Consider the following 25,932-nt stretch of genomic DNA (forward strand, 5'->3'; position numbering starts at 1 on the left):
ATAATTAGGTACTTTATAATGAGACTATGTGGTTCAAGTACCATAAAAGTATATTGAGGCAAAAATATAATGTAAATGATAATGTGATGATTTCAATGTGAGACACATAGAAATAAATCCTTATATCAAACTGGAAAATAATATTGAGCTGTGAAATTGTTCTACTCATGACAAATTCCCTAAATTATTGTTTTCTTTACTTGAATAATCACTTGTGCTTTCATTATTTACATGTGAAATTTGATAACTCAATTAGATAATTATTAAATTGACTTTTAAGAAGAAAATACAAGAATGTAAGGGACAATTCATAGGAAAGATAAAATAAGTTTAATGAATGAGAATAGATACTCAGCATAAAAATTTAGTATTCATTTTATAATTTTTTTCTTCTCTCTTATGCAGATTGTTTCTAACCTATGATTTCCCCACATTAACTGAAGCAATGCAGAAAAATAACAGTGCAACTGAGTTTATATTGCTCGGATTGACACAGAATCCTTTGAGGCAGAAATTAGTGGTTTTCATTTTCTTTGTACTCTATGTGGGAACATTAGTGGGGAATATACTCATTACTGTGACCATCAAGTCCAGCAAGACACTTGGAAGCCCCATGTACTTTTTCCTATTTTATTTGTCCTTTGCTGATTCCTGTTTTTCAACAACTACTGCCCCTAGACTTATTGTGGATGCCCTCTCCACAAAAAAAGTGATTTCCTACAATGAATGTATGACACAGGTCTTTGCACTACATTTATTTGGCTGCATGGAGATATTTGTCCTCATCCTCATGGCTATTGATCGCTGTGTGGCCATCTGTAAGCCCTTGCACTACCCAACCATTATGAGGCTGCAAGTCTGTCACATGTTGATTGTTCTTGCTTGGATAGGGTCTTTTATACATTCCATTGCTCAGATGTTCCTGGCCTTGAGATTGCTCTTCTGTGGACCAAATTTGATTGACCATTACTGCTGTGATTTACCACCTTTGCTGAAACTTGCTTGCATGGACACATATGTAATCAACTTACTGTTGGTGTCTAACAGTGGGGCTATTTGCTCGAGCAGTTTCATGATTTTAATGATATCATACATTGTCATGTTACATTCACCGTGAAACCACAGTGCAGAAGGGAGGAAAAAAGCTCTCTCCACCTGTACTTCTCACATCACTGTAGTTGTCTTATTCTTTGGCCCATGTATATTCATGTATACACGTCCCCCAACCACTTTCCCCATGGACAAGATGGTGGCAGTATTTTATACCATTGGAACACCATTTCTCAACCCCCTTATTTACACACTGAGGAATGTTGAAGTGAAAAATGCCATGAGAAAGTTATGGCATGGTAAAATCATGACTGTATAAGTATAGATATCAAGTATAACCATGTCTGAATGTTTGGATGTAATGTAGTAACATATATAAGTTTCCAAACTTTAATTTTTCTAGTTGATAGGTGATATTCCAAGGCACGGTGTTTTCTGTTATACCTAAATAGAGTGTAGATTAATTCAAAACGTGTGTGCCAATAGTCTTTCAATTTCAGATTCTTCTTCCTTCCATCCATACCATTTCCAATGTCTAAGCCTAAATAGCCTTTTGAACTCTAAAGTATTTGCTTTCTTTTCTATTTCATGGTGCTTCTGTCTGCAGGCTGGTACCAACCTTGAAATCGTAACTTTGGTGGTTTATTTTCTTGAGAGCTCAATTCTAGCATTTGTCCATATAACCTATGTGTCACATTTGTGTATCTATCAGATTGTGTATGAGAAAAACATGCAATAACAAATGTTCACAATTGAGAGTATCCAAAGATACAGCATTGTTCCTGTATTTAATTCCTTCTATTATACATTTCTAACAAAGTATTGAATTTTCTTCTGATCATTTATATGGCAAAGTAGTCAGTGTATCAGGTTAACACATTTCATTTCATGGTATGTATGTATTTGAATAGCTCCATGCTTCTTTAAAAGGGGCTTTTCTCATCCTATAATATTTTCAATATATTTTCACATTGGTTCCATTGGCCCTAATATAACATTCATATTATTTATGAGCTTTTTTAAATGTACTATTACTATACCCTGAAGTATTTAGATGTTAGCTATGACAGAACTCTGTGACTTTAAAGATTAAAAAAATTAGATGGTATAAAACTCAGTTAAAAATCTTTAAATATTCTTCATATAACATATTTTCTAGGATGAATAGCAGACAAGCAGAAATTTGCTCAGCATCAAAATGACAGGATTTATTGTATTTGTTTTGGTATTGTTGTAGTTTTTTATTTTAGAAGAACTGGGGTTTGAACTCAGGATATCACACTTGCAAGACAGGTTCTCTCCTACTTGAGTCACACCTTCATCCTAATAAATGTAATCCATTACTTTTAAAATTGATAATATCAGTGAAATAAAAGAAATATCCACAATCATTCAGAAAATACAATTATATCAACTGTGTAGCACTATAGTGAACCAGCCACAGCATCAGCAAGACATTTTCTCTTATTTTTGTCGTCATGATAAAGAGGTTGTATAGATTCATAAGTTAGAATTGCTAATAAGTTTTCCTGACTAAAGTTCACAGAACAAATTAGTATATGTACCGTAGTTGTATAAGCCATGGTTCATATCATAAAATTTTAATTTCATTACATTAATCTGGATGTCATCTTTAGTGACTTTCAAAAGACTCTATTTCATTTTTAACCTTGTTCCTAATTAATGTGTGGGAAAATAACAACAGTTCAAACAATATTTCTCTTTGAAGATGTTTTTGAACAAATTTAGTAAAATAACAAGGTTTTGTAAGCTTGTTTCTTTTCCTTTTATGGGACAAAATATGGAATATTTTTCACAAAGGTATCCAATGTTGACATGTCAGGAATAAGGAGATTCATATATTTAGTGGACAATGGATAAATGAATCCATCAAATATTTGTCTAATCTCTCTTTGTGGTACCTACACGCATGTAAGATCACAGACAGGTGTATTATGAAATCTTTTGAAGGTTTACATTTCAAAAGAAAAATTGAATGCAGTAGGTACAAAAGAAAAGAAATTTGATAAAGTTAAATAAAAAATAAGTTTGGAAAATGGAATAAGAAGCTAGGTTTACAAAAAAATGGAGGATTTTTAAGTTTTACAAGTACTAGCAGTTAAATTAAACCTGGGAAAATGAGATAAAAAGTTTTACAATTCTGTGGCAATAGATCCTTTCACATATAGTTTGGAAGTGAACATTTACCCTCATACATGAGTAACTTTAAAAAGAAACAAGGAATTCTCAGTATCCTGGCATTGTAGGAACAAGTAGAGCACAGTGTGTCCCATTCCTTTTAAAATAATATTTGAATCTCAATAAAACAGGACAAAGTTAGTTATTTCTAGTGAAAATTGTAATTTTCTAGATCAAAATCTAAAGAGAGAGGAGTAAGTATATCCCTTAAGTTTGTTTTACTATAGCAAAATTAATGTTTCAAACCAGTTTATTTTTCTCAAGTCATATCCCATTTTAACCCTTAAATCAAACATCATTTCAAACATTATGTAAGGGAAACTTTAGAAGTATAGTGATCATGAGCTGCAATTATTCAAGTTGTAACATGGATGGTAGAATATGGTGATTAAGAGGATAAAAGCACAGCTCAGTGGTAAAGCTCTTGTCAACTATATATAGTTCTCTAGTTTCAAACTCTAGAACCACAAAAATAATTTTTATGCTTTAGAATCAGAATGCAATAATCAATCAATTTTACAGGCTTGTAAATTTAGGAAACACTTATAAATCAAAAATAAATTTTTTTTAATTTGTTTGAGTTGTCATGAAGATTACAGAAGAGGATATTTATAAAAAATTAGAAAACCTGAAAAATTAGCATGTAGTATTTTTATCATAAAACATACTGTTCAAAGAATTAACTATATTTCTTATTCAGACACCATATATCTTTATTGGTAGTGTCATTTCAAATTCTGAGTATGTAATTTACAATTGCACAGAAATGAAGTTTAATAAAATACATTAGTCAACTTCTCTCTCTTTTTCTCTCTCACACATCTTTGGTTCATTTTTTCATTTGTCCTTTCTTAAAACAGCTTGCAAAGATTTTTGTCATCACCCAGAAATTAAACAACCTATTTTATATGTGAAGATCCAAATAAATATAAGCTGATAAAGGAAAGAAATTAAAAAGATTAAAATAAAAAGAAATGAAAAAATTAAAGACTGTAGAAGACATCAAATGAATCTTATCATTTTAGTGAAAAGACAAATTATATAAATTTAAAACCTGTCAACTAAGAAAAAAATAGAGACCACTCAAACAAATATAGTAACAAATGTAAAAGTGGACAATACTCTGATAACACAGAAATGCAAAGGATCAAAAGCCTTATCAATATCAAGTGTATAATCACCAATAATATGCTACCAATTTGGTCTTTAAGCTGAAAAGTATACATAAGCTCCTAGAAATTTTCATCCCATTCAGATTGATTAATGAAAAGACAGAAAAACTGAACAATCTAATGCCAAGTACAGATATTTAAGTAGTAATCAACAACTTCACAACAAAGATAATCCCAGACCAAATGTCTTCACAAGTAAGTACTATGTAATATTTAAAGACAAATTAACATCAGTCTCTTTCAATCTTTCTCAAACATTTCCATTAACTGTAAAAGAAATAAAAGCTTCAAACTTGTCACACTCATTCAAACCCTTATGAAATAGTACAATATAAAAAATGTAAGCAAATGTTGCTGATGAACTTAGATGCAAATCCATGAACAAAGCAGTAGTAAAAGAAATATAAAAGTACTTTAACTGGTTATCCATACAAGTGAAGTGTGGTTTATCCTGCATGCATAGACGTTTCAGTACACACAAACCAACAAATGTGATACACCATGTCAGTAGAATGAAAGATAAAAATCATATAATTATCTCGATGCAGAAAATTCATTTCTCAATACTTAAATTCATGTTGTGATAAAACACACAATTAATGAAGGAATGTAATAATAATGTAGGAAATGTAATAAATCCATTTACATGTCTGTCACATGTAACATCACATTCAGTGTTGAAAAATTAGTAATTTTCATCTAATAACAATTAGAATGCAAGGCCTTCTATTATCACTTCTACTAAACACATTCCTAGCAAGTGCAAGGAAAAGGAATAATAGCTACGAGAAAGAAGGAAGTCAAATTGCTTGTTTGTAAAGAACATAATCACAGACATTCATGTAATATATACATATATATAATATAAATACTCTATGCAAAATTCCAAACACTTCAAAAAACTGTTACAACTACTAAATGAATTCAGTGAGATTAGAAAATGCAAAATCATTGAAATATAAATTTTAATTTATAGTAGTATCAGTAAGAATAAAAACAAGTTATGCACAGAGTGTGAAAAAGGCACAATGTGCCTTGTCAATTAGAAAATAGTATCCCTCAATTTTGTAAATTAGTCTTCTTTTCTTTATTAATTTATCCCTATGTACATACATTATTTGGGCCATTTCTTCCCTCTGCCCCCCACCCCATCCCTCTCTCCCCAGCACCCCTCGCTTCTTTTTTATTTTTGTCTTTTCTTTTTGGTGCTGGGATCGAACCCAGGGCCTCACGCATGCTAGGCAAGAGCTGTACCACTGAGCTACATCCCAGCCCACCCCTTGCTTCTTGAATCATTTATTTGATAATTTTTCCCACTGTTTCCATGTTCTCTTTCTCTAGAAGTCCTGCTATCCAGATGGTGGGCCTTTTGGCTAGTGTTAAAATCTACCTTACAAGATGGTCTTATAGAATAATAAAAAAGATTGGATATTTGAGTAAACAGAGGCCCCAGAACAACATAACCAGGCAAATGCCACTGTTCTGAATGCCAGCAATCGTATCCCTTAAAGACATTGTTTTTATGTTATGGGAATTTTAGTGCCATAAAAATATTTCTAACTTCAAAGAAAAGAGACACATAAATTTAGCCAAGAGGTGAAAGATCTATACAATCTTTTGTATAAATTTGTCTTTTCTTACAAACTGTAAGAAATTAGTGAAAAAATAAGACACAAATAAATTATAAGATATCCTGTGTCCAGGAATTAGAAGAATTAATATTGCGTCTAAACTACCCAAAGCATCCCACTTATTCAATGCGATCTTTATTAAAATTCCAATAAAATTTGCAGTAATATAATACTAAAATTTTATAGAAGTATAAAACAGGATGCATACCCAAAGTAATCATGAGAAATAGGCACAAAACTGAAAAAGTTTTAAAATATAACACAAAAATCTAGGACTCAAATTGTAGCGAAACAATGTTCCATCAATCTCACTACTGTGAAAAAAAATGAACTCTATTTTTAGACTTGACATTTGCAATCTCATATTAATTTACAGTACTATTCACAGTAGCCAAGAAATGGAAACAACCTGCATGTCTATCCACTGATGAATGAATGAAGAAAATGGGATACATAGACACATTAGAATATTACTCATCCATAGAAATAGTGAAATGTAGTCATCTGCAACAACATGAATAGAACTTAAGATCATTACATTAAATAAAATAATCAGGCCCAGAAATATATACACCACACGATCTAATACAAATTCGCTGTTCTCAAAAGTTGATGTTATAGAAATTGAAAGTAGAATGGAGACTCTCAGAGGCCAGAGAGAATATATGGTGAGCAAGAAAGGAGAAATAGTGACCAATGAGTATTGAGTTAGTTATATTTCGAGATTGGCAAACAAAAGAGTTTGGTTGTGCTGCAGCACAGTAGGTAACTACAGAAAATAACAATATACTGTGAATTTCAAAACCTAGAAGAAAGGATGTTGAAATTATCCACATATATAAATGAGACATGCTTGAAGAGATAAATATATTTAGACTTATATAAACATCATACATATATTTACTAAAACATAACATGATATACTCTATTAATATATATAATTTTTATGGTTTAAAATGTATCAAGAACTTGAATATTTTTCCAAAGAAGACATTTTAAAGCTACCAGGTATATAAAAAGATGCTCAAATCAACAATCATAAGGAAAAAATGCAAATCAAAATCATGAGATATCAATTCACACCTGTTAGTATGTGTATGAGATTAAAAGCTTGACAACAAAATTGGCAATGTGGTGGAAACAGCACTCTGACCACTGTTTGTGTGCATGGAAGTCAATGCAGGCTTTATGGAAAATGGTATAGAGGTTCTTTCAAAATTTGCAAAATCAGAACTATAGGTGTTCCAACAATCCTATTTCTGTATATATATCCAAAAAGATAGAAATCAGAATATCAAAGTCATGTACACTCTCATGCTTATTACCTATTTTTCGCAGTAACCAAGACATTGAACATATCTTAATTCCCACTGACAAATCAAAGTAAATGCTATTCATGCATAATGGAATATTATACTGCCTTTTAGAAGAAGAATGTCTAGCTATTAATAACATGTATGAATAAGAGAATAGTAAGAAAAATAAGCAAGACATAGAAGGACAAATACTACATATTAGTAATTATAGAGTAAATCTGAAATAATCTGACTTGTTCAGAGAGCCCAATTGTGGTTGTCATGAAATTGGGGAAGTGAGAGGGGAGTATTAATCAATGTGTTCAAACTTTGAATACAGAGCAAATAAATTCTTAAAATCTACACACCAAGCGCTTATAGTTATTAATACTATTTTGGATACTAGATCTTAAGTTAGACATTCTTATTAATAATATGAACAAGAGCTAGAGGACACCTCTGTACAGTATTGACTGGGTTATTAGAGAAGTGTATGGCATAAATACTGGTGACAGGTTCACAAATGTACATTAATCTTCAAACTTGATTTATATGTATTTCATATGTACAGTATTTTACCTCAAAGTATTTGTGTTTATGATTGAGATGCTGTATTGTAAACATTTTGCCTGGTATGCCCTCAAACCAAGATACTCTCTATCTTAGTATCCCAAGTAGCTGAATATAGGCTTTAGCTATAGGCACCTGACCCAAAAAAAGCTACATAAAAGCACAAATTTGAAATTATAAGTTTAACCACCACAATTTATCACTATGCATCTCCTGGACTTACTAAATGGGAAATACTAAGTGAGAGCTTTAGAAAGAAAGCAATCCTCTTCTTGTGTTTTAAATATCTTTTGACATTTGTAATAAAGCCTAGTCCTATTCCATCCTGATCAGATTAGGTATCCTACAGATAAATATAACATGGAGAATTTGGGGTTTCTTGTTACTTTACAAACACTCTGAGAACTGTGAAAAACATCTTTTGAAGCAAAGTAAACTAAAATGGTGGTCTTTGACCATATGCCTTCCCTGGATGAGTTCCTAAGCCATGAACTCTATGTTTTGAGAAATAGCTTAATTCTGGTGATAAGAAGTTCTCTTGGTATCACATCATGAGGGAAACTGCCTTACTGTTCCTTCATCATTCACATGTCATTGAATATTCTTAACAATCCAGGTTCAGCTAGAGAAAAGGAATATCCTATACTTACAATGTAACCACAAAGAATACAATCCATATTCAAGACTTAGTGATTTTCAAACATGTCTCTCCATATTACTCGCTCTGAGACAAGGTTTTTACATTGAAAGAGATAATGAATTCCTGGGAGAGAACATACAGCTACAATATAGATTCCTGAATTGTATGGCAATCTCTTTAAACATCCTTATAGTTCAAGACGAAAATGCTATTTTGTTATAGTTCGCTTAATCAGAGCAAGCATCATTATGAATGAAGTGAATTATGTAGACATTTTTTCTCTAAAATTTCTACATCCTGCCCTATAGGACCAGAGTCAGAAAATAAGGATTTTTTTTTCCAAAGGGTATCAAGTGAACAGAGCTAAGTGTTCTATGGAAACATTTTTAGACTTTAAGAGAGAAGGAAATATTTACAGTGATGAAGAAACATCCTTATCATCTGTTGATTTGATATCAACTTACCTGAAGATACCCCTTTCAAGTACATCATAACTTTTATATTGGAAATTTTTTAGTAGGAGAGGTCTCTGTGAGTGTGGGATTGATCTGAATATCCCCAATGATCACTAAGATCACCTGAGTGTACTAAGGTAAGGTTTTCAACAGTGGTGATAGTAATTACATTTTGCTATTTTTCATAACCTGTTTTCAAAAATTGTCTAACACAAACATAAAGTGCTTCACTTCACCTAAATTTTTCTCAAGATAGTAAATATCTTAATCTAACTTAATGTTTGACAACTTTAGACACACAGAGATTAACCAATCCATAAAATCCAGATCTTTTACATCAGGAATCATTAGTTTGCCTTGAAAGACCTCCATTTAAAACCAAGACTTATTTCATGAGAGTGAAAACAAGATGTAAATGTACAATTAACCCACAAATATCTAAATAACATAAAACATCAGCTGTTGAGGCCAAGCACAAATATAGAAAACTCTTTTAGGATCAATAGCTATGGATAACATATGTCTTTGGGTTATTTAAAAGTAGGTATTGGAGAGGATTATTCCTGAAGTTATTGTAGAGTTAAATGTTTTCCATATTATTGCTCAAACTCTGAATTCTTGTTATCTACTGAATGCATGCACAATTATAAAAATTAATGAAATCTGTATGTGTCTACAGCAGTATAGTAGATATATCAATATAGTAATCAATTTTCATAACAACCCATGGGTTATTTTTTCTCAATTGGTAAGTAGATGATGAAGCAAGTATGTGAAATGCCAGAAATATGTACAACATATGAATAGTAATAAGTGGAAGAACCAACTTATATTATTGTCTATATGATTCTGAAACTTGTGTGCTTTCCATGGTTGCAGATATTTTCATTAGTTTTCAGGAGAATTTATGAGTCCATTATTTATCATTGTTTGAAGAAGAGACAACTAATCTGAAGTACAAGGCAAGATGAAAGAGTCCTTTAAAGAATGAAGCAATATTCACTTTCTTAATACTTGGGAATTAAAGTGTATTGTTACATGTCTCTGTCTGTTGCTAAATTGTCTCATATATAGTGGTATCTGAAGTAGCATCAAAGTAAATAAAATTATCAAGATCATGTCAAATGTACATTATCAGTTTAATCTGATAACATGACAAAGTCAGTATATAGGTTAAGGCTAAGAATTTGAAGGACAATATTTGTTAAAAATTGAAGAACAAAAATAAATCAGAATAAAATAACAATAAATGTGAATATATAATAAATATACAAATATATACAATATATAAATATTGTTTTCTACCTATTGTCACATGTACACATCCTGTCTGGTCCAGGAACTTTAACTTGTCTGCTCTTACATTGCTAGTAAAATAAGTGTAAAAAACAGGTATAAAATTGCTAATTTTAACCGTCTGATAGGTTAATCAGCAAACATCTGCAAAACATGTAGAACAAAGTAAGTGTTAAACAGCCTCATTTAATACTGTCATTGTTCTTATAATCATAAGCATTAGCCTTAGAGATAATCTCTTAATCCATAAAATGGATGAAATAAAATCAACCACACAGGTTATTAAAACTACTGAAAGCAGCACATGTGCAAAATATTTGGTACATAACAAATATAGAGCAAATTTATTTTTGGCAAATTTATTACACTTAGTCATCACATATTATGAATCATTCATCAAAATTTTTGTGTCATTTCATTAATTTCCATCACTATCACCCTATCATATTTAACATCAACTATTACAAATATCGTAATACCAGAGCTCCTTATCCCAAGCTTTTAGTGCTTATTGAACATAATCTGTTTCATCTAAGGCACAAAACATTGTTTAGTGTAACAGTGTCCAAGATTCTCCTGCATTCATATTCCTTGTCATCATCCCACTCATAATTGAAACTTTTTCATAAACACCACTTCATAAGAATAAAGTGCAAAATTCTTTAGTTTTACACTAATGGTAATTATACCCATCTACCTCCTTTATGGGAGTTGCCACATGTGTGCAATCTATGACTCTGTTTAGGCTTTATAGCATGTCACACAATTAAGTGTACTCAGTTGACCTCCTGCCTTTTGTGTGCACAATATTTCTTACTCTAGAGAATCTTCAAACAAGATGCAGTCTGAGAAATTCTTAAAACATCAGAAGTACTTTAACCTTATCAAAAATTCTCATGATTTCATACCTGAATGGAATCTAGACATTATTATTTATTATAAAACATACATCAAGTAAATTTAACATTGTATTAATTTTTTGATGTAATTAACTTTCAAATGAAGTTAATGGAGAATAGGAACAACATGGCAGAGTTTGTTCTTTTGGGGTTTACAGAGAATCCAAAGATGCAGAAAATCATATTTGCTGTGTTTTTGGTGATCTACATCATCTCTATGACAGGAAATGTGCACATCTTTGTCACAATCACTGACAGCCCATTGTTGGGGTCCCCTATGTACTATTTCCTGGCCTATCTCTCCTTTATTGATACCTGTTATTCCTCTGTCAACACCCCTAAACTGATTGTAGATATACTCTATGAAAAGAAGACCATCCTCTTCAATGGATGTATGACCCAAGTTTTAGGGGAACATTTCTTTTTTTTTTCTTTTTCTTTTATTATTCATATGTGCATACAAGGCTTGGTTCATTTCTCCCCCCTGCCCCCACCCCCTCCCTTACTACCCACTCCACCCCCTTCCTCTGCCCCCACCCCCTCAATACCCAGAAGAAACTATTTTGCCCTTATTTCTAATTTTGTTGTAGAGAGAGTATAAGAAATAATAGGAAGGAACAAGGGTTTTTGCTGGTTGAGATAAGGATAGCTATACAGGGCATTGACTCACATTGATTTCCTGTGTGTGGGTGTTACCTTCTAGGTTAATTCTTTTTGATCTAACCTTTAGGGGAACATTTCTTCAGTGGTGCTGAGGTTATCTTGCTTACAGCAATGGCCTATGACTGATATATGGCTATTTGCAAGCCCCTGCACTATACAATCATCCTTAAACTGCAAGTATATAATCTGCTAATGGGAGTGTCATGGATGGGAGGTTTTCTTCATGGAACCATACAGATCCTGTTCATCTTCTGGTTACCCTTCTGTGACCTGAATGTCATAGATTACTTTTTGTGTGATCTGAACCCTTTGCTCAATCTTGCCTGCACTGATACCCACATTTTGGGGTTCTTTTTTTGCTGCCAACAGTGGATCATCTGTCTGTTAAACTTCTTATTTCTGCTGATTTCCTATGTAGTAAAGTACTATCCACCTGTGTCTTCCATATCACAGTGGTTGTCTCATTCTTTGTGCCCAGCATATTTGTGTACATGAGACCTGCAGTTACATTTTCCATTGATAAAGCAGTTGCTCTATTTTACACGATGATAACGCCCATGTTAAATCCCTTAATACACATGTTGAGAAATAATCAAATGAAAAATGCCATTAAGAAAATATTTAGTAAGAAAGTTTTCTCAGCTGACAAATAAATGTGCATCACACCAACATGGATTTATCTGAGAAAAAGATCAAAGGGATGTTTTGGAAGATTTCAGCAAGGATTTCTTACAGTGTTAAGAAAATACTGTTATTTGTAAATTCTGCTTTGAGGGTAGTAGAGATGGGTGACAAAATTGGTAGAAAACCTAGAAAATGTTAATTGGTAGTCACACTACTGTGCTATATTGCACCCAAATTTCTTGCTTCTATCTTTTACTCAGTACCCTTTTGCCAATATTGTTCCCTTCTAGGAACATTGTAATAAACTACCTAGCAAGAGGTCTCTTCAAGGCAGAATTTACTTCTTTCTGCTTTGATTCTGTTATTCATTATGATAACTACACCTACTGTTGCTTTGGAATTTGAGCTTTGCCACTTGACCCCTACTAGTTCAAGTCTCAGTTTGCATTTAGAGTTTCCAGTGCAGTTACATTTCTTCCACTACTCAGTCCCACCAACAAGGGAGAGTGAACACAGCAAATTTATGGGTGCCAGGCCCCCTGTTTATTTTCAAATTTGTTTTTCATGGTTTAAATGGCTCTCACAAGTCAAAAATAAGGTTGAAAGGGTGATATATTCATATAAAATTCCTCAAGTACAATCCTTGTTTAATGGTGATATGATTCTGATCAATTATCCCTTATAATCTATGTAAAATTCAGTAATATGAGTCTGTACTATTATTTCCTTCAATATTCTTCATTTCCAAAGGCCCTGTAGCCCACAGTTGAATAATGTAGTATTTACTATGCAGGATACAGCTGATTCTCCTTAGAATTTCATAATGAAAATGCAATGTTAATTACATGAAATGCTTTCATATGTTATACAGCATGTGAATTAAATTTATTTATGCAAATGTATATTATTTATAGCTTTATAATGTTTCAATTCTCTGCATACTTTCTCACAAATATGCCAGCTGAAAAGAGGAAAGAGAAACATTTGGTTGTTTAAATTTTTAAAAATTCTCACATCCTTAAATTGAGTACTTGACATACACTAAGGACTATATGAATGTTCTTTGATACTTTATAATATTTCAAGTGAATCCATTTCCATTTTTCTTTCTCCATTTTCTGAAAGCTAACACACATAATTCGAAAGTTCTTGGCATACATTTCTAGATTAAGTGGGGAGTGACATTACTTAGAATTTATGCTTTAGGATTCAACTTTCATTTTGTTAGCCCTGAGGTTTGAATTCAGGGAGTCACACTTGTTTGGTAGGAGCTCTTACCACATTCAGCCCTTTTTTTAAGTGGATTTTTTTCAACTATTTGCTCAGGGCAGGCTTTGAACTGTGATCCTCCTGATCTCTGCCTCCAGTGTAGTGAAGATTGCAGGCTTGAGCCACTGGAGCCCAGGTATAGGATTCAACTTTTTAACTTAAACAATCCTAGGTGGACATGTTTGACAATTGACACCATACAATTGGTAGAAGACTAGATCATTATTGTTATTCCCCAAACCCAGCTTTAATGGAACGCATCAAAACAGAAATGAAAAATAGATGTTGTTTTAGAAGCTGAATCATCATCAATAAATGACTTCATTGAATTTGATTTCATTCCTGTCAAAGTTTACGATTTTTTGAAAACTGAAATATTCCTTATTTAACAAAGATTTAACAAAGGTAATTGAAAGAAGCATTGAGCTTATTTTTAATAACAAAACCTTTACTCAAAACATTCTTATCAAGATGGTACTTGAAGGGAAGCTCCATGCAAGTGAAAATATAAACTGAAAAATTATGTAATTACACATAGAAGATTCACATAACCCATTCTTTTCCATCCACATTCTATTCATAACACCACAAAACTGTCTTGAATGTTTTGAATTGAGTAAAACAAATATTATGGTATAATAAATACAATATAAACATATTTTGTCTCTCTTGGTAAATTTTAGTCTCAGTAGACTTGAACGTGCCTTCTTCCAAATGAAAACACTTCTTAGGAAAGTACCTGAGGAAGTTACATATTTTGTGGACCAAAGATAAAAAGTAAAATCTCATTGTATCTGTTGATCTTGGATAAGGATTTCAAACTAGAAGAGACCTGGGTCTACATTTAAAACATTATTTTTATCTTATAATTATAATCTATGGTGTCATCTACAAAGCCATCCATCTAAGAAAAAGCATAATTCCAAAATGAACACATCCTCATCAAAGCCTATTAAAATCAAGAGGTAATGGCACATATTGAACATTCATAAATTCATCTTCTGGGCTTCTCATGATGACAGTAATGTGGAATACAAAGATTAGATTACACACATATTGAGCATCTAAACAGATCTTGCACTCTCCTGCCCCCAGGGAGGGGTTCCCATTTCCAGCTGCTTTACCTTCAAGACATTCCTCAATATCTTTAAATAACTGCCTGTTATAATGTTCTTACAATATGCAAGAATATGTTCTTTTTATTTGCTCTCTTTCTGAAATAAGAATATTAGAATATTACGTGTTTGCATGATATTATTCTCCATATTCCAACGATGCCCTGTTACAATGGATTTGCCTGGTAAATATTTAAAATTAAGCATTCTCTACTATTTTTGAAATGTAACACTATTTACTCTGATTTAAAAATGCATTCACATTACTAGTTGCTGGGCCTTCTTCTCTGTGCTGTATGATAGGCACAAACATGATCCAAATTTGTAAAGAAGCAAACAAAGCAAACACCTGAGATCAACTTTTATAACTAAGCAAATTAGTTCCCCAACCAGAAGTAGGTGATTTTGTAACTTTAAATATTACCACACTACCATGAATAACACTGGGAAGGGATCTGACACATATAAATGATCATCTTAAATTATTTAGATTGTGGGTTGTTTGATTTATCATGATCTTTTCTGATTCACTACAAGAGGAGAGAATTTGCATATCTTCACAATATTAACTCTCATTTTCTGTGTGTATGTACATATAACCATTTGAGAATTTTTTCTTCCAGAGGAGTGTTATAATCTTTATTAATTTTTCAAAGGAATCAAGAACCTATTAATATTTGAGTATCATATTGAAAACATTGAGGAAACTTCTGTATGATATATATCAGTATGATTTCACATTATTTGAACTGGCAGTTGGATTATAACATAATTGTGTAGTAACTATTTTGAACATCCTAGTGATAGCTGTTCTAATATTTCAGCTTGCCTTCCTTAATAATACCTAGTTATACACACAGAGGACAGATTGATATATATATATAGAAGGAGAGATAGAACAGATTAGATAGATAGACATATGGATAGATGATAGATAGATAGGTAGGTAGATAAATGACAGATAAAAATAATGAATATAACTTTTAGCAGTGAATAGTATAGTCATTTCTGTTCAGATCAGAATCAATTTAATCTACCTGCATTGTATATTTCCTTTAAAAAACTTACCTTCTAAATGTTATATTTTTTAGTTCTTCCAGAAGTTGTTACACCATAAGGAATCATTGAGATTAATAGGAATGAGTAAAGTGAAAAGAATACATAAATGAATACCTTCTTTCAAATTCAGATTATGAGCAAACACCAGGGATTTTGAAAGTGATCCCTAGATGATTCAGTCACATATGAAATTTTCAATGGAATTGTAACTATATTCTTGAGTAATTCTTGTCTTAAATTCAAGTAAAAAATGACAGATATAAAAAGATTTGTTTGGGTTTGTTAAAAACTATAAAATTAATTTTATTTAGTTTATGATATTAACATTTTAAGGACAGCATAGTCAAAGAGATATGTGACAAAATGGTGAATTATTTAGAACACATAATCCAGACACAATCATAATTTATTGAAACTATTTGGATTTTCCAGATTAACCAAATAACTGATTTTTAAAAGTGATGCTTCTGACTAAAAAGAATAAGCATATAACCAATGATCAATTCTTTCAGAATTACATACATTCAAATCGAAATTCCCATTGGAAATCTATTACACTTATCAGATTAGTAAAGCATTCCTAATAACAAATCTCTCGTAACTAATATTACTGAGAAATAGTCCATTTTGAATATTTTTGATGGAAATTGTCAATTGTTTATAATGTTCAGGGAGTGATTTTATTCCTATAATATAACTGCATGAAGACACTGATCCTGAGATTTCATTTCCAATAATAGATATAGCTGTTCAGAGGCATAATCACAGTCATGACAGAGCTATTTAGGTTAACAAAATATAGGAAGCAACTTCAACTTTCATCATGGTGAATGAATAAGACATATACTTATATGAAAGCATTAAAATACAGTAGAAATATTACATATATAGAATTTTGTATAAACTATGTTGCAAGTTTAAATTCAAGAGCTCAATCTACTATGCTTAAAATAACATTTCATTATCAACAATGTATACTTTACACACATATATCCACTTATGCAAAAAAATTGAATCTCAAAGATTAGATAGTCAAAACATATTATTTGTAGTCTCTATGAGGGCAATATGATTTCCTGTCAACCTAGATGATGAAAGATCTGGTTTTCAAACACGTTCTGGCAATATTTGAAAGTGGTTATAGGATAACATATTTTTAAAAAGATTTATAGACGTATTTTAGTAGATCGATATTCACATGGGCTTATACAGAGCCATAAAACTATCTTCTGCTGTAGAAGGTATATGGGTATTTTTTAGGGCAAAATTGAGCTCTGGATATTTGAGTAAGATGGCAAGTCAGCTCTGGAATGAGTTGTGGAAGTTAGTGTTCTTTAAGTAAAAGCATACTGCCAAAAACTGAATGTTCACTTGCTTAAATGCATGGTTCCAAGTGTTTATTGTGAAGGCTCTAGCAAATAAATGAAAAATACTTATTTCTGCAAATTAAATAATGAGAAATTAATGTCCACTTCTACTGGAGATGGAGGGGCTTTCATTAGTTGAAAGGATCATCATTCTCTGTTTCATATTTTCATTCCTCTTGTTCTGTAAATGATGGAAGCCAAAACAAAGCTCTTTCTTATGATTCCTCTCTTCCTATTCTTTCCCTTATAACAATTCCTTTCACTGTATTAAATACATATTTAGGATTTCATTTAGATTTCTACATGTCATTTTTGTTCCTTATATGTAGAAGATGTAGATGTAGATGTTTATCTAATCATATATTTTGGATAAGGAGATTTAGATATGTACCTATACTGAAATTTTGTGTTATATGAATAATTTATATTGTACATGAATAGTAGACAAAAGGGTATACATATTGGCATGAAGCAACATCATAAAATTAACACGTTTCCTATAGGTGCAAGTCTATCATGACCCATACTATTCTATTCCTAATTGCCATAAGGGAAGAGGAATGTCTCCATACTTTATATCAAGTACGTCATAACCTTCATGGAGAATGTTTGGGAATAGCCCAAGTAGACATTATTTCTATTTCATTATGTCTAACATCCCCATCAGTCAACAGTTCTTACTATTGCCCATTTCCATTGAGAATTGTTATGCAGTTCTTTCATCTCTGTATTCTCTGTTTAGGTAGAAGCATCCCTAGAAAGTTTCCTGAATAACCTGTCCTTCCACAGGTGTCCGGTACTGACACACTGGCTGTTTCAATAATCTGTTTAATATTCTATAAGTATAAAATGTAAAAAAGTTGATACAAGTACCACCAGATTTGGTAGGAGTTTATCAAAGGTAGGGTGTTCAGTTGTCCTCTTTTCTTCCCAAAAGTATTTGAGGTTTAGTCAAAGAAGAATTTTAAATGCTCCAAAATTAATGTCTGACTTTTCTGGATTGAGGATCTTTGACCTCACAGACTCTGTATGTTTTCACTTTGTTTCAGGTTCATTCAACACTGTGTAATTCACCAGCACAGTATTTTCATTGGCCATTTTTCGTCTTTCCTTGCCTAGACATGTTTTTAATATGAATCATGCAACATATAGGTATCTCCTCCTTCTCAATTTAGAAAAATGAACCAGATTTGATAAAGAACTTCATCCTTAATTTGTTTTGGAGTCTGAAGAAGGAGGTGGTTCATTATTTTAATTAAAAGTATTAATTTGGACATTAAGTTACATTTAAGGATAGAATTAAAAGTCATTCAGTGTCCAAACAATTTTAATACCATTGCCCAATAAAATGATTGATAGTTTTTTAAAGAATTCTGATTCAGATCTTGTCTGACAACATAAAAGACTAAATGTAGCATCCTGTGATAGCGAAAGTAAGGAAGAGATAAATGACACACACACACACAAACACACAGTAATAAATATATGCAATGGCAACATATTCAATTGAATGAGCCTGTAGTGGTCAAAATTGTAAGCAATCTGTGTGACTAAATAACACATCACTGAAATATCACCCTTCCAAAAAATGAAGTACATAATGGAGGAGACAGTAACTAGAGAGGGGATATAAGGTAATAATTACTCTAGTCAAGAGATCAAGGTTAAAATCAAAAGTGTTATGTTGTATTCATAACATGTAGTCATTGAGATGATGGAAATTAACTGTACCTCCTTGAAATGGCCGTTTCCTCAGACATGGAAGAATTAATCCTTCAGATAGGGCAGGAAAGAGAGCCTAGTGCATGGGGCAACACTTCTACTGGAGATGGAGGGGCTTTCATTAGTTGAAAGGATCATCATTCTCTGTTTCATATTTTCATTCCTCTTGTTCTTTAAATGATGGAAGCCAAAACAAAGCTCTTTCTTATGATTCCTCTCTTCCTAATCTTCCCCTTATAACAATTCCTTTCACTGTATTAAATACATATTTAGGATTTCATTTAGATTTCTACATGTCATTTTTGTTCCTTATATGTAGAAGATGTCAAAAGTGCTGAGTGAAAGAAGGGATGGAGGGAAGCAAACCAAGGTAGAGGAAGAAAGGATGAGGATTTAAGTGATTTCTGGTTTCCATATGGATTATTGAATTCTCTGGAGTATACATTTTACTTCAGAACTCTTTCTCGTATCTCCATGACATTCTATTATTGGTTAATAGGGGATGTAAGTTGATGTGCATAATTCTTTCATTGAAACTCCATTTTCTTTGGTCCAACTGTCAAAAGAAAGTTAAGGGTCTAGGAACTATAGTAGCCCATGCTCACAGTAACTGCTAAATGCGTAATTTGGCCTGGCAAAAGCTGGATTTACTCCACACCCTCAGAAGTAGAACCATAAACCCTTGGGCTTTTACATTCAGATAATTACAATAGCCTTCTGCTCTTGAGCTACCAGTCTAATCTCTTTAATATGATTTCTGATACTGTAGTCAGAGTTATCATTAATAAGATTAAAATCTAACTACACCACTCTCTAGCTTAAAAATTCCTTCAGTGTATCTCCCATGGTCCTTATCATTTGTCTTTCACAAGATTATGAGACCCATTTTGAACTTGCCTTCTCCTTTCTCTTCAGTCTCATATCTTAAAATTTACCTTCATACAAGATAAATGGTTAGTTGGTATGACACTAACTAGGATTAAAGCAATTAATTATTGAATAAGTAGAATTAGTACCCACAGTCATATTGAATTGACTAGAATTCCTGCCTACTTATTTTTTCTTCATGACCATTGTCGTCTCTTGTCTGTCCTACAAATATGTGGCTTGACCTCTTGCCTGTTCACTCTACTGACCCAATTTTATCCTATGCATGCCATTTTAATGTCTTTCTATCTAAGATAAATTTTCAGAATCTTCCTTCTAGATCTTTGTTGTGTATTCCTCCATTATGCTTTTATAACATCTTGTCATTCTAACCATTTACAAGACTACAGCAATAATTACTTACTGCCTTCTTAAGTGAACTATAAAACCCAGGGAGAAAGACTTTTTATATTCACTACTCAAACCCCCAAATCTATAAATATTGATGGGATGTACATGTATATTTTTTATTTAGTAAAGGAAGAGTTCAGTGAAAAATTAATGTTCAAGTTACTTTTGGTTTAGAGATCAGTACATAATTTTAAATGAGCTATTAATGAGTAATGAAATGTGATGCAAAGTAATAGAAACATGACATAAACATCTCATACTGATAGGATAATGAAATACTGCTGAGAAAATATCAGGGGAAATGTTTTTTCATATGCTGAGAATGTCAACTTCAAATTCTTTCTTATTCCTTAGTTTAAATGAGAATAAAAATAAGTTGTGCTTTTCCTTAGAGGCCCAGTGAGAGCTCTCTTCAGAGTGTGAAACACGTTAAGAGTAGAAAACATTTCCACATTCCTAAGTACTCTTTTTGTACTATAAATTTTAGAAAATTTATTTTTAACTCTTTATTTTTATTCACTCATGTAATATATATTAGGTGCTTGACTTTGTGCCACCTTGTAAAAAATAATGTTTTTTAGATGAGATTCATATAACACATAAGGACTGTTCTTTCTATAGTTTCAACAAATGTATTTTTCATGTGGCTATCAGTATAGTTCATATAATGCTCTGTATGGTGACACACAGCTGTTTTACTGTCCTAAAAGTGCCCTTTGCTTCACCTGCTCATCACACACCTTCTTTCTTCTCTTTGCACCCCTAGAAAGCATTGATCCTTCTATCACTAAGGAGTTTAAAGCTTTTCTTTTCTACATAATCCATATATGTTTTGTATTTACTACAAAGTCTGAGAATCCTCCTGTGATTCATCTCATTCTTTATATTAATCTATTAATATTTTAAAATTCATAAACATAATTTTAGCTCTATTTCATATAAATATATCACCCTGAATTTTGACCATATATGCAACAATTATAATAACCTCACATTATATATAAAGTTATAAAATTGGTATGATTGAAGGGAAGTCTTATTTCCATGTCTTAAAATTAGAAGGAATGAATTAAGGATCATACAATATATTTTAGAAAAACAGTATTAATATTGGCACAAAACTCACAAAATCTTGCTAAGATTCAAAGATGCCTCCAGAAGGGTGAATTTTCTTTGTTCTCTCATTGTTAATACAGGTTCTATTTAAACATTTGCTAAAATCCAGAAGTATATACACCAAAGTACTTGATAGCAGATGATTGAAATTGTATATGTTGTCCCAGAAACTTGAAACTTCTACAATATTTGAATATGAAACATTCTGCTGAACAGAAGGAACTAAGTTGTGATAAGAGATCACATATGAGAGATCCAAGTATCAAATACAGGAAACTATTTGGGTAACAGAAAATCTGACATTATGTTGATATAAGCAGCATACAAAAAGACATATAGAAACAGAAAACATCCGGCATCAACATGAGAACTTGCATGGAAAACACTAGGAAAAAATCTACAAATGACAATAGTCAGAAAAAGATCCAGAAGTACAGCAGTCAACAATATTGAAGGCAATAAGCCTCACGTATCTGCTTCTCACATCATTTTTGTCCTTATACATAAAACTGAATCAAAGCATCTGGTACATGTGCTCATCTAGTCTCTTTTCCAGAGAGCAATAGTTGCCATGCCCCAACATAGTATTCTTTCTATTGAAATCCATTAAAAGAAGTTAATATTCTTTACTGTCTTCTTCTAGGTAAATAAACATTATGAAGAACATTTTCAAACTCTGCTCATCTTGCATCATCTGAGATTAGTTTCTTGCTCCATAACTTTTTCATGGCATTTTTCACTTCTACATTCCTCAGTGTGTAAATCAGAGGGTTGAAGAAAGGTGTCCCAATTGTATAAAAAACAGATATCATTTTATCCATGGAAAAGGTAGTTGCAGGGCGTGTGTATATAAATATACAAGGTACAAAAAACAAGATGACCACTATGATGTGGGAGATGCAGGTAGAAAGGGCTTTTCTCCTGCCTTCAGCACTATGGTTTCTCAGAGAATGCAAGATGGTAATGTAGGAGAATATCAGCATGACAAAACTCACTGTACAAATGGCCCCACTATTGGACACCAGAAGTAGGTTGACCACATAGGTGTCTGAGCAGGTAAGGTTCAACAAGGGCTGTAAGTCACATAAATAGTGATCAATCACATTGGGACCACAAAAAGGCAAACTCAAGGCCAGAAAAATCTGAACTAAGGAATGCACACAGGATCCCACCCAGGCCATGGCCATCAACACACCAGACCCGGCGGTTCATGATGGTCATGTAGTGCAGAGGCTTACAGATGGCCACATAGTGGTCAGCAGCCATGACCATAAGGATGAAGATTTCCAGACAGCCAAAGAAATGCAGTGAAAAGACTTGACTTATGCACTTACTGAAAGAAATAGTGGCCTTCTTCAAAAGAGCATCTGTGATCGTTCTAGGGGCTATAGAGGTGAAGCAGGTGTCAGACATGGATAAATAAAAAAGAAAAAACTACATTGGACTTCCAAGTGCTTGGCTGGTCTTAATGGTAGCAATAATAAGCAAGTTATCCACCAATGTCCCCAAATAAAATAACAAGAAGATGACAAATACTATTTGCTTTCTAAGTGATCCTGTGTCAGTCCAAGTAGAATGAACTCAGTCACATTATTATTCAGATGCATGATTTCATGAATGAGAAGTGCTAATTCTGAAATAGATTATCTGCAAAAGATAATGAATTTGTTTATTTTTTTCTTTGAAATTATAGAATATTTAACTAAATTAATTCAACTATGGCATACTGAAAGCAAGAATACATGTTCTTCATTGGGCATCTTCCAGCTGTGAATTTACCTCATCTTTTCTATAAATCTCCTCAAACTCAATCCTTGTTTAACTGTGGGTGTGATATGAGTCTGATCCATTATCCCTTGTAATCAGTGTAAAATTCAGAAATAAGAATATGGGCTATTGTTTCCTTTATTTTCTTCATTTCAACACATCTTGTGGCCCATTTTATCATGATGTATCATTTACTAAGTAAGATACATTTGATTCTCCTTATAATTTCACAATGTAAATGCAAAGTTGATTAACTAAATTGTTTCTATATGTTATAAATCATGTGTATTAAGTTTATTTATATAAATGTCTACTAATTATAATTATATTTTATGTTTTAATTCTCTGCATACTTTTCCCCACATATTCCAGATGCAAGAAGGAAAGAGAAGTACTTGGTTCTTTCACCTTTTCCCATCTTCAAACATCTTTATATTCAGTATTTGACATACAATAGTGAATATAAATGAGTGTTCTTTGATAGTTTATAACGTCTCAAATATGACCATTTCTATTTTTTATCTATTTTCTGAAATGACAGCCTTAGAGCATCAGAGTTCCAAGCATGTAGCTTATAGCTTATGTTTTGGGATTCAACTTTTTAACTTAAACATTTTCAGAGCTCAGGAGGCAGTTGTGTTTGGTAGTTGACACCACAAATTTGGTAGAAGACTAGATCAGGACTAGTTACCCTCAAACCCAGCTAGAATATACTAGAGTAACAAAAAAGACAGAAGATGTTGTTTGAGAAGATGAATAGTCATCAGTGACTGATTTCATTGAATTTGTTTTCATTCCTGTCAAATTTAATGATCATTCAAACAAAATATTCCTTCTTTAAGAAAGATCTCTTTTCACAAGATTTGAAAGAAATCTTCCTAAGTTTATTTTCAAGAACAAAACCTTTTGCTAAACTTCCTTATCAAGATGATGCTTGAAGGGACACTCTAAGCAAGTAAAAAATATAAACTGAAAAGTTATGTATTTAAATATGAAAGATTCACATAAACCAAAGTCCTTCTCCCACATTCTACTCATAGCACCAGTAAACTGTCTTTTTGTTTGTTTGTTTGTTTGTTTTTTCTTTTATTATTCATATGTGCATACAAGGCTTGGGTCATTTCTCCCCCCTGCCTCTACCCCCTCCCTTGCCACCCACTCCACCCCCTCCCTCTCCCCCCAACCCCCTCAATACTCAGCAGAAACTATTTTGCCCTTATTTCTAATTTTGTTGTAGAGAGAGTATAAGCTATAATAGGAAGGAACAAGGGTTTCTGCTGGTTGACATAAGGATAGCTATACAGGGCATTGACTCACATTGATTTCCTGTGCGTGGGTGTTACATTCTATGTTAATTCTTTTTGATCCAACCTTTTCTCTAGTTCCTGGTACCCTTTACCTATTGGCCTCAGTTGCTTTTAAGGTATCTGCTTTAGTTTCTCTGCGTTAAGGGCAACAAATGCTAGCTAATTTTTTAGGTGTCTTACCTATCCTCACCCCTCCCTTGTGTGCTAAAGCTTTTATCATGTGCTCAAAGTCCAATCCCATTGTTATGTTTGCCCTTGATCTAATGTCCACATATGAGGGAGAACATATGGTTTTTGGTGTTTGGGGCCAGGCTAACCTCACTCAGAATGATGTTCTCCAATTCCATCCATTTACCAGCGAATGATAACATTTTGTTCTTCTTCATGGCTGCATAAAATTCCATTGTGTATAGATACCACATTTTCTTAATCCATTTGTCAGTGGTGGGGCATCTTGGCTGTTTCCATAACTTGGCTATTGTGAATAGTGCCGCAATAAACATGGGTGTGCAGGTGCCTCTGGAGTAACCTGTGTCACAGTCTTTTGGGTATATCCCCAAGAGTGGTATTGCTGGATCAAATGGTAGATCAATGTCTAGCTTTTTAAATAGCCTCCAAATTTTTTCCAGAGTGGTTGTACTAGTTTACATTCCCACCAACAGTGTATGAGGATAACCAGAATATATAGGGAACTTAAAAAACTAAATTCTCCCAAAACTAATGAACCAATAAAGAAATGGGCAAGTGAATGAAACAGAATTTCTCAAAAGAAGAAATTCAAATGGCCAAAAAACACATGAAAAAATGCTCACCATCTCTAGCAATAAAGGAAATGCAAATTAAAACCACGCTAAGATTCCCCCTCACCCCTGTTAGAATAGCCATGATCAGCAACACTACCAACAACAGGTGTTGGCGAGGATGCGGGGAAAAAGGAACCCTCATAAACTGTCTTGAATGTTTTGAGTTGGGCAAAACAAATACTATGGCATACTAAATGAACATGATATATACATATTTCATCTCAGTAAGTTTTAATCTCAATAAACTTGAATATGCCATCTTCCAAATCAAATCACCTCTTAGAAAAGTACTTAAAGAAGTTATATATTTTGTGGGCCAAAGATAAAGAAAAATAAAGATCATATCTTATGATCTTGCATAAGGATTTTAAACTAGAAGAGACCTGGGTTTATATTTGAAAGATTGTTTTCCATCTCTTAAATACAACCTTTTTTATCATCTACAAATCCTTCTGTCAAGGAAAGAGAGAGTGGTAATGCCAAAAATAAATGAACCCTAGTCAAAGTTCATTAAAATTAAGAGGTACATATGGAGGATTGACAAATGCCTTTGGTGGGCCACTCATGAAGAATCCCAAGATTTAATTACATACATATATAGTATCCAAACAGATCTTGCCATCTCCATCCTTCCA

General features: G+C 32.6%; 1 protein-coding gene and 2 pseudogenes across 1 annotated transcript; 2 read left to right on the forward strand and 1 right to left on the reverse strand.

Moving 5' to 3' along the window:
* The first annotated feature begins 445 nt into the window (after window positions 1–445).
* LOC141416271 (olfactory receptor 4C11-like) lies at window positions 446–1,369 on the forward strand. Its single transcript, XM_074053325.1, is given in 1 exon segment — window positions 446–1,369. A coding segment is annotated over 1 exon segment (924 nt).
* A 9,947-nt stretch (window positions 1,370–11,316) lies between these two features.
* On the forward strand, window positions 11,317–12,523 carry LOC109676682 (olfactory receptor 4C46-like; annotated as a pseudogene).
* Window positions 12,524–22,100: 9,577 nt separating this feature from the next.
* LOC141421668 (olfactory receptor 4C16-like) lies at window positions 22,101–23,027 on the reverse strand (annotated as a pseudogene).
* Window positions 23,028–25,932: the final 2,905 nt, after the last annotated feature.

Source organism: Castor canadensis, chromosome 1, assembly GCF_047511655.1.
Source record: "Castor canadensis chromosome 1, mCasCan1.hap1v2, whole genome shotgun sequence".
NCBI lineage: Eukaryota > Metazoa > Chordata > Mammalia > Rodentia > Castoridae > Castor > Castor canadensis.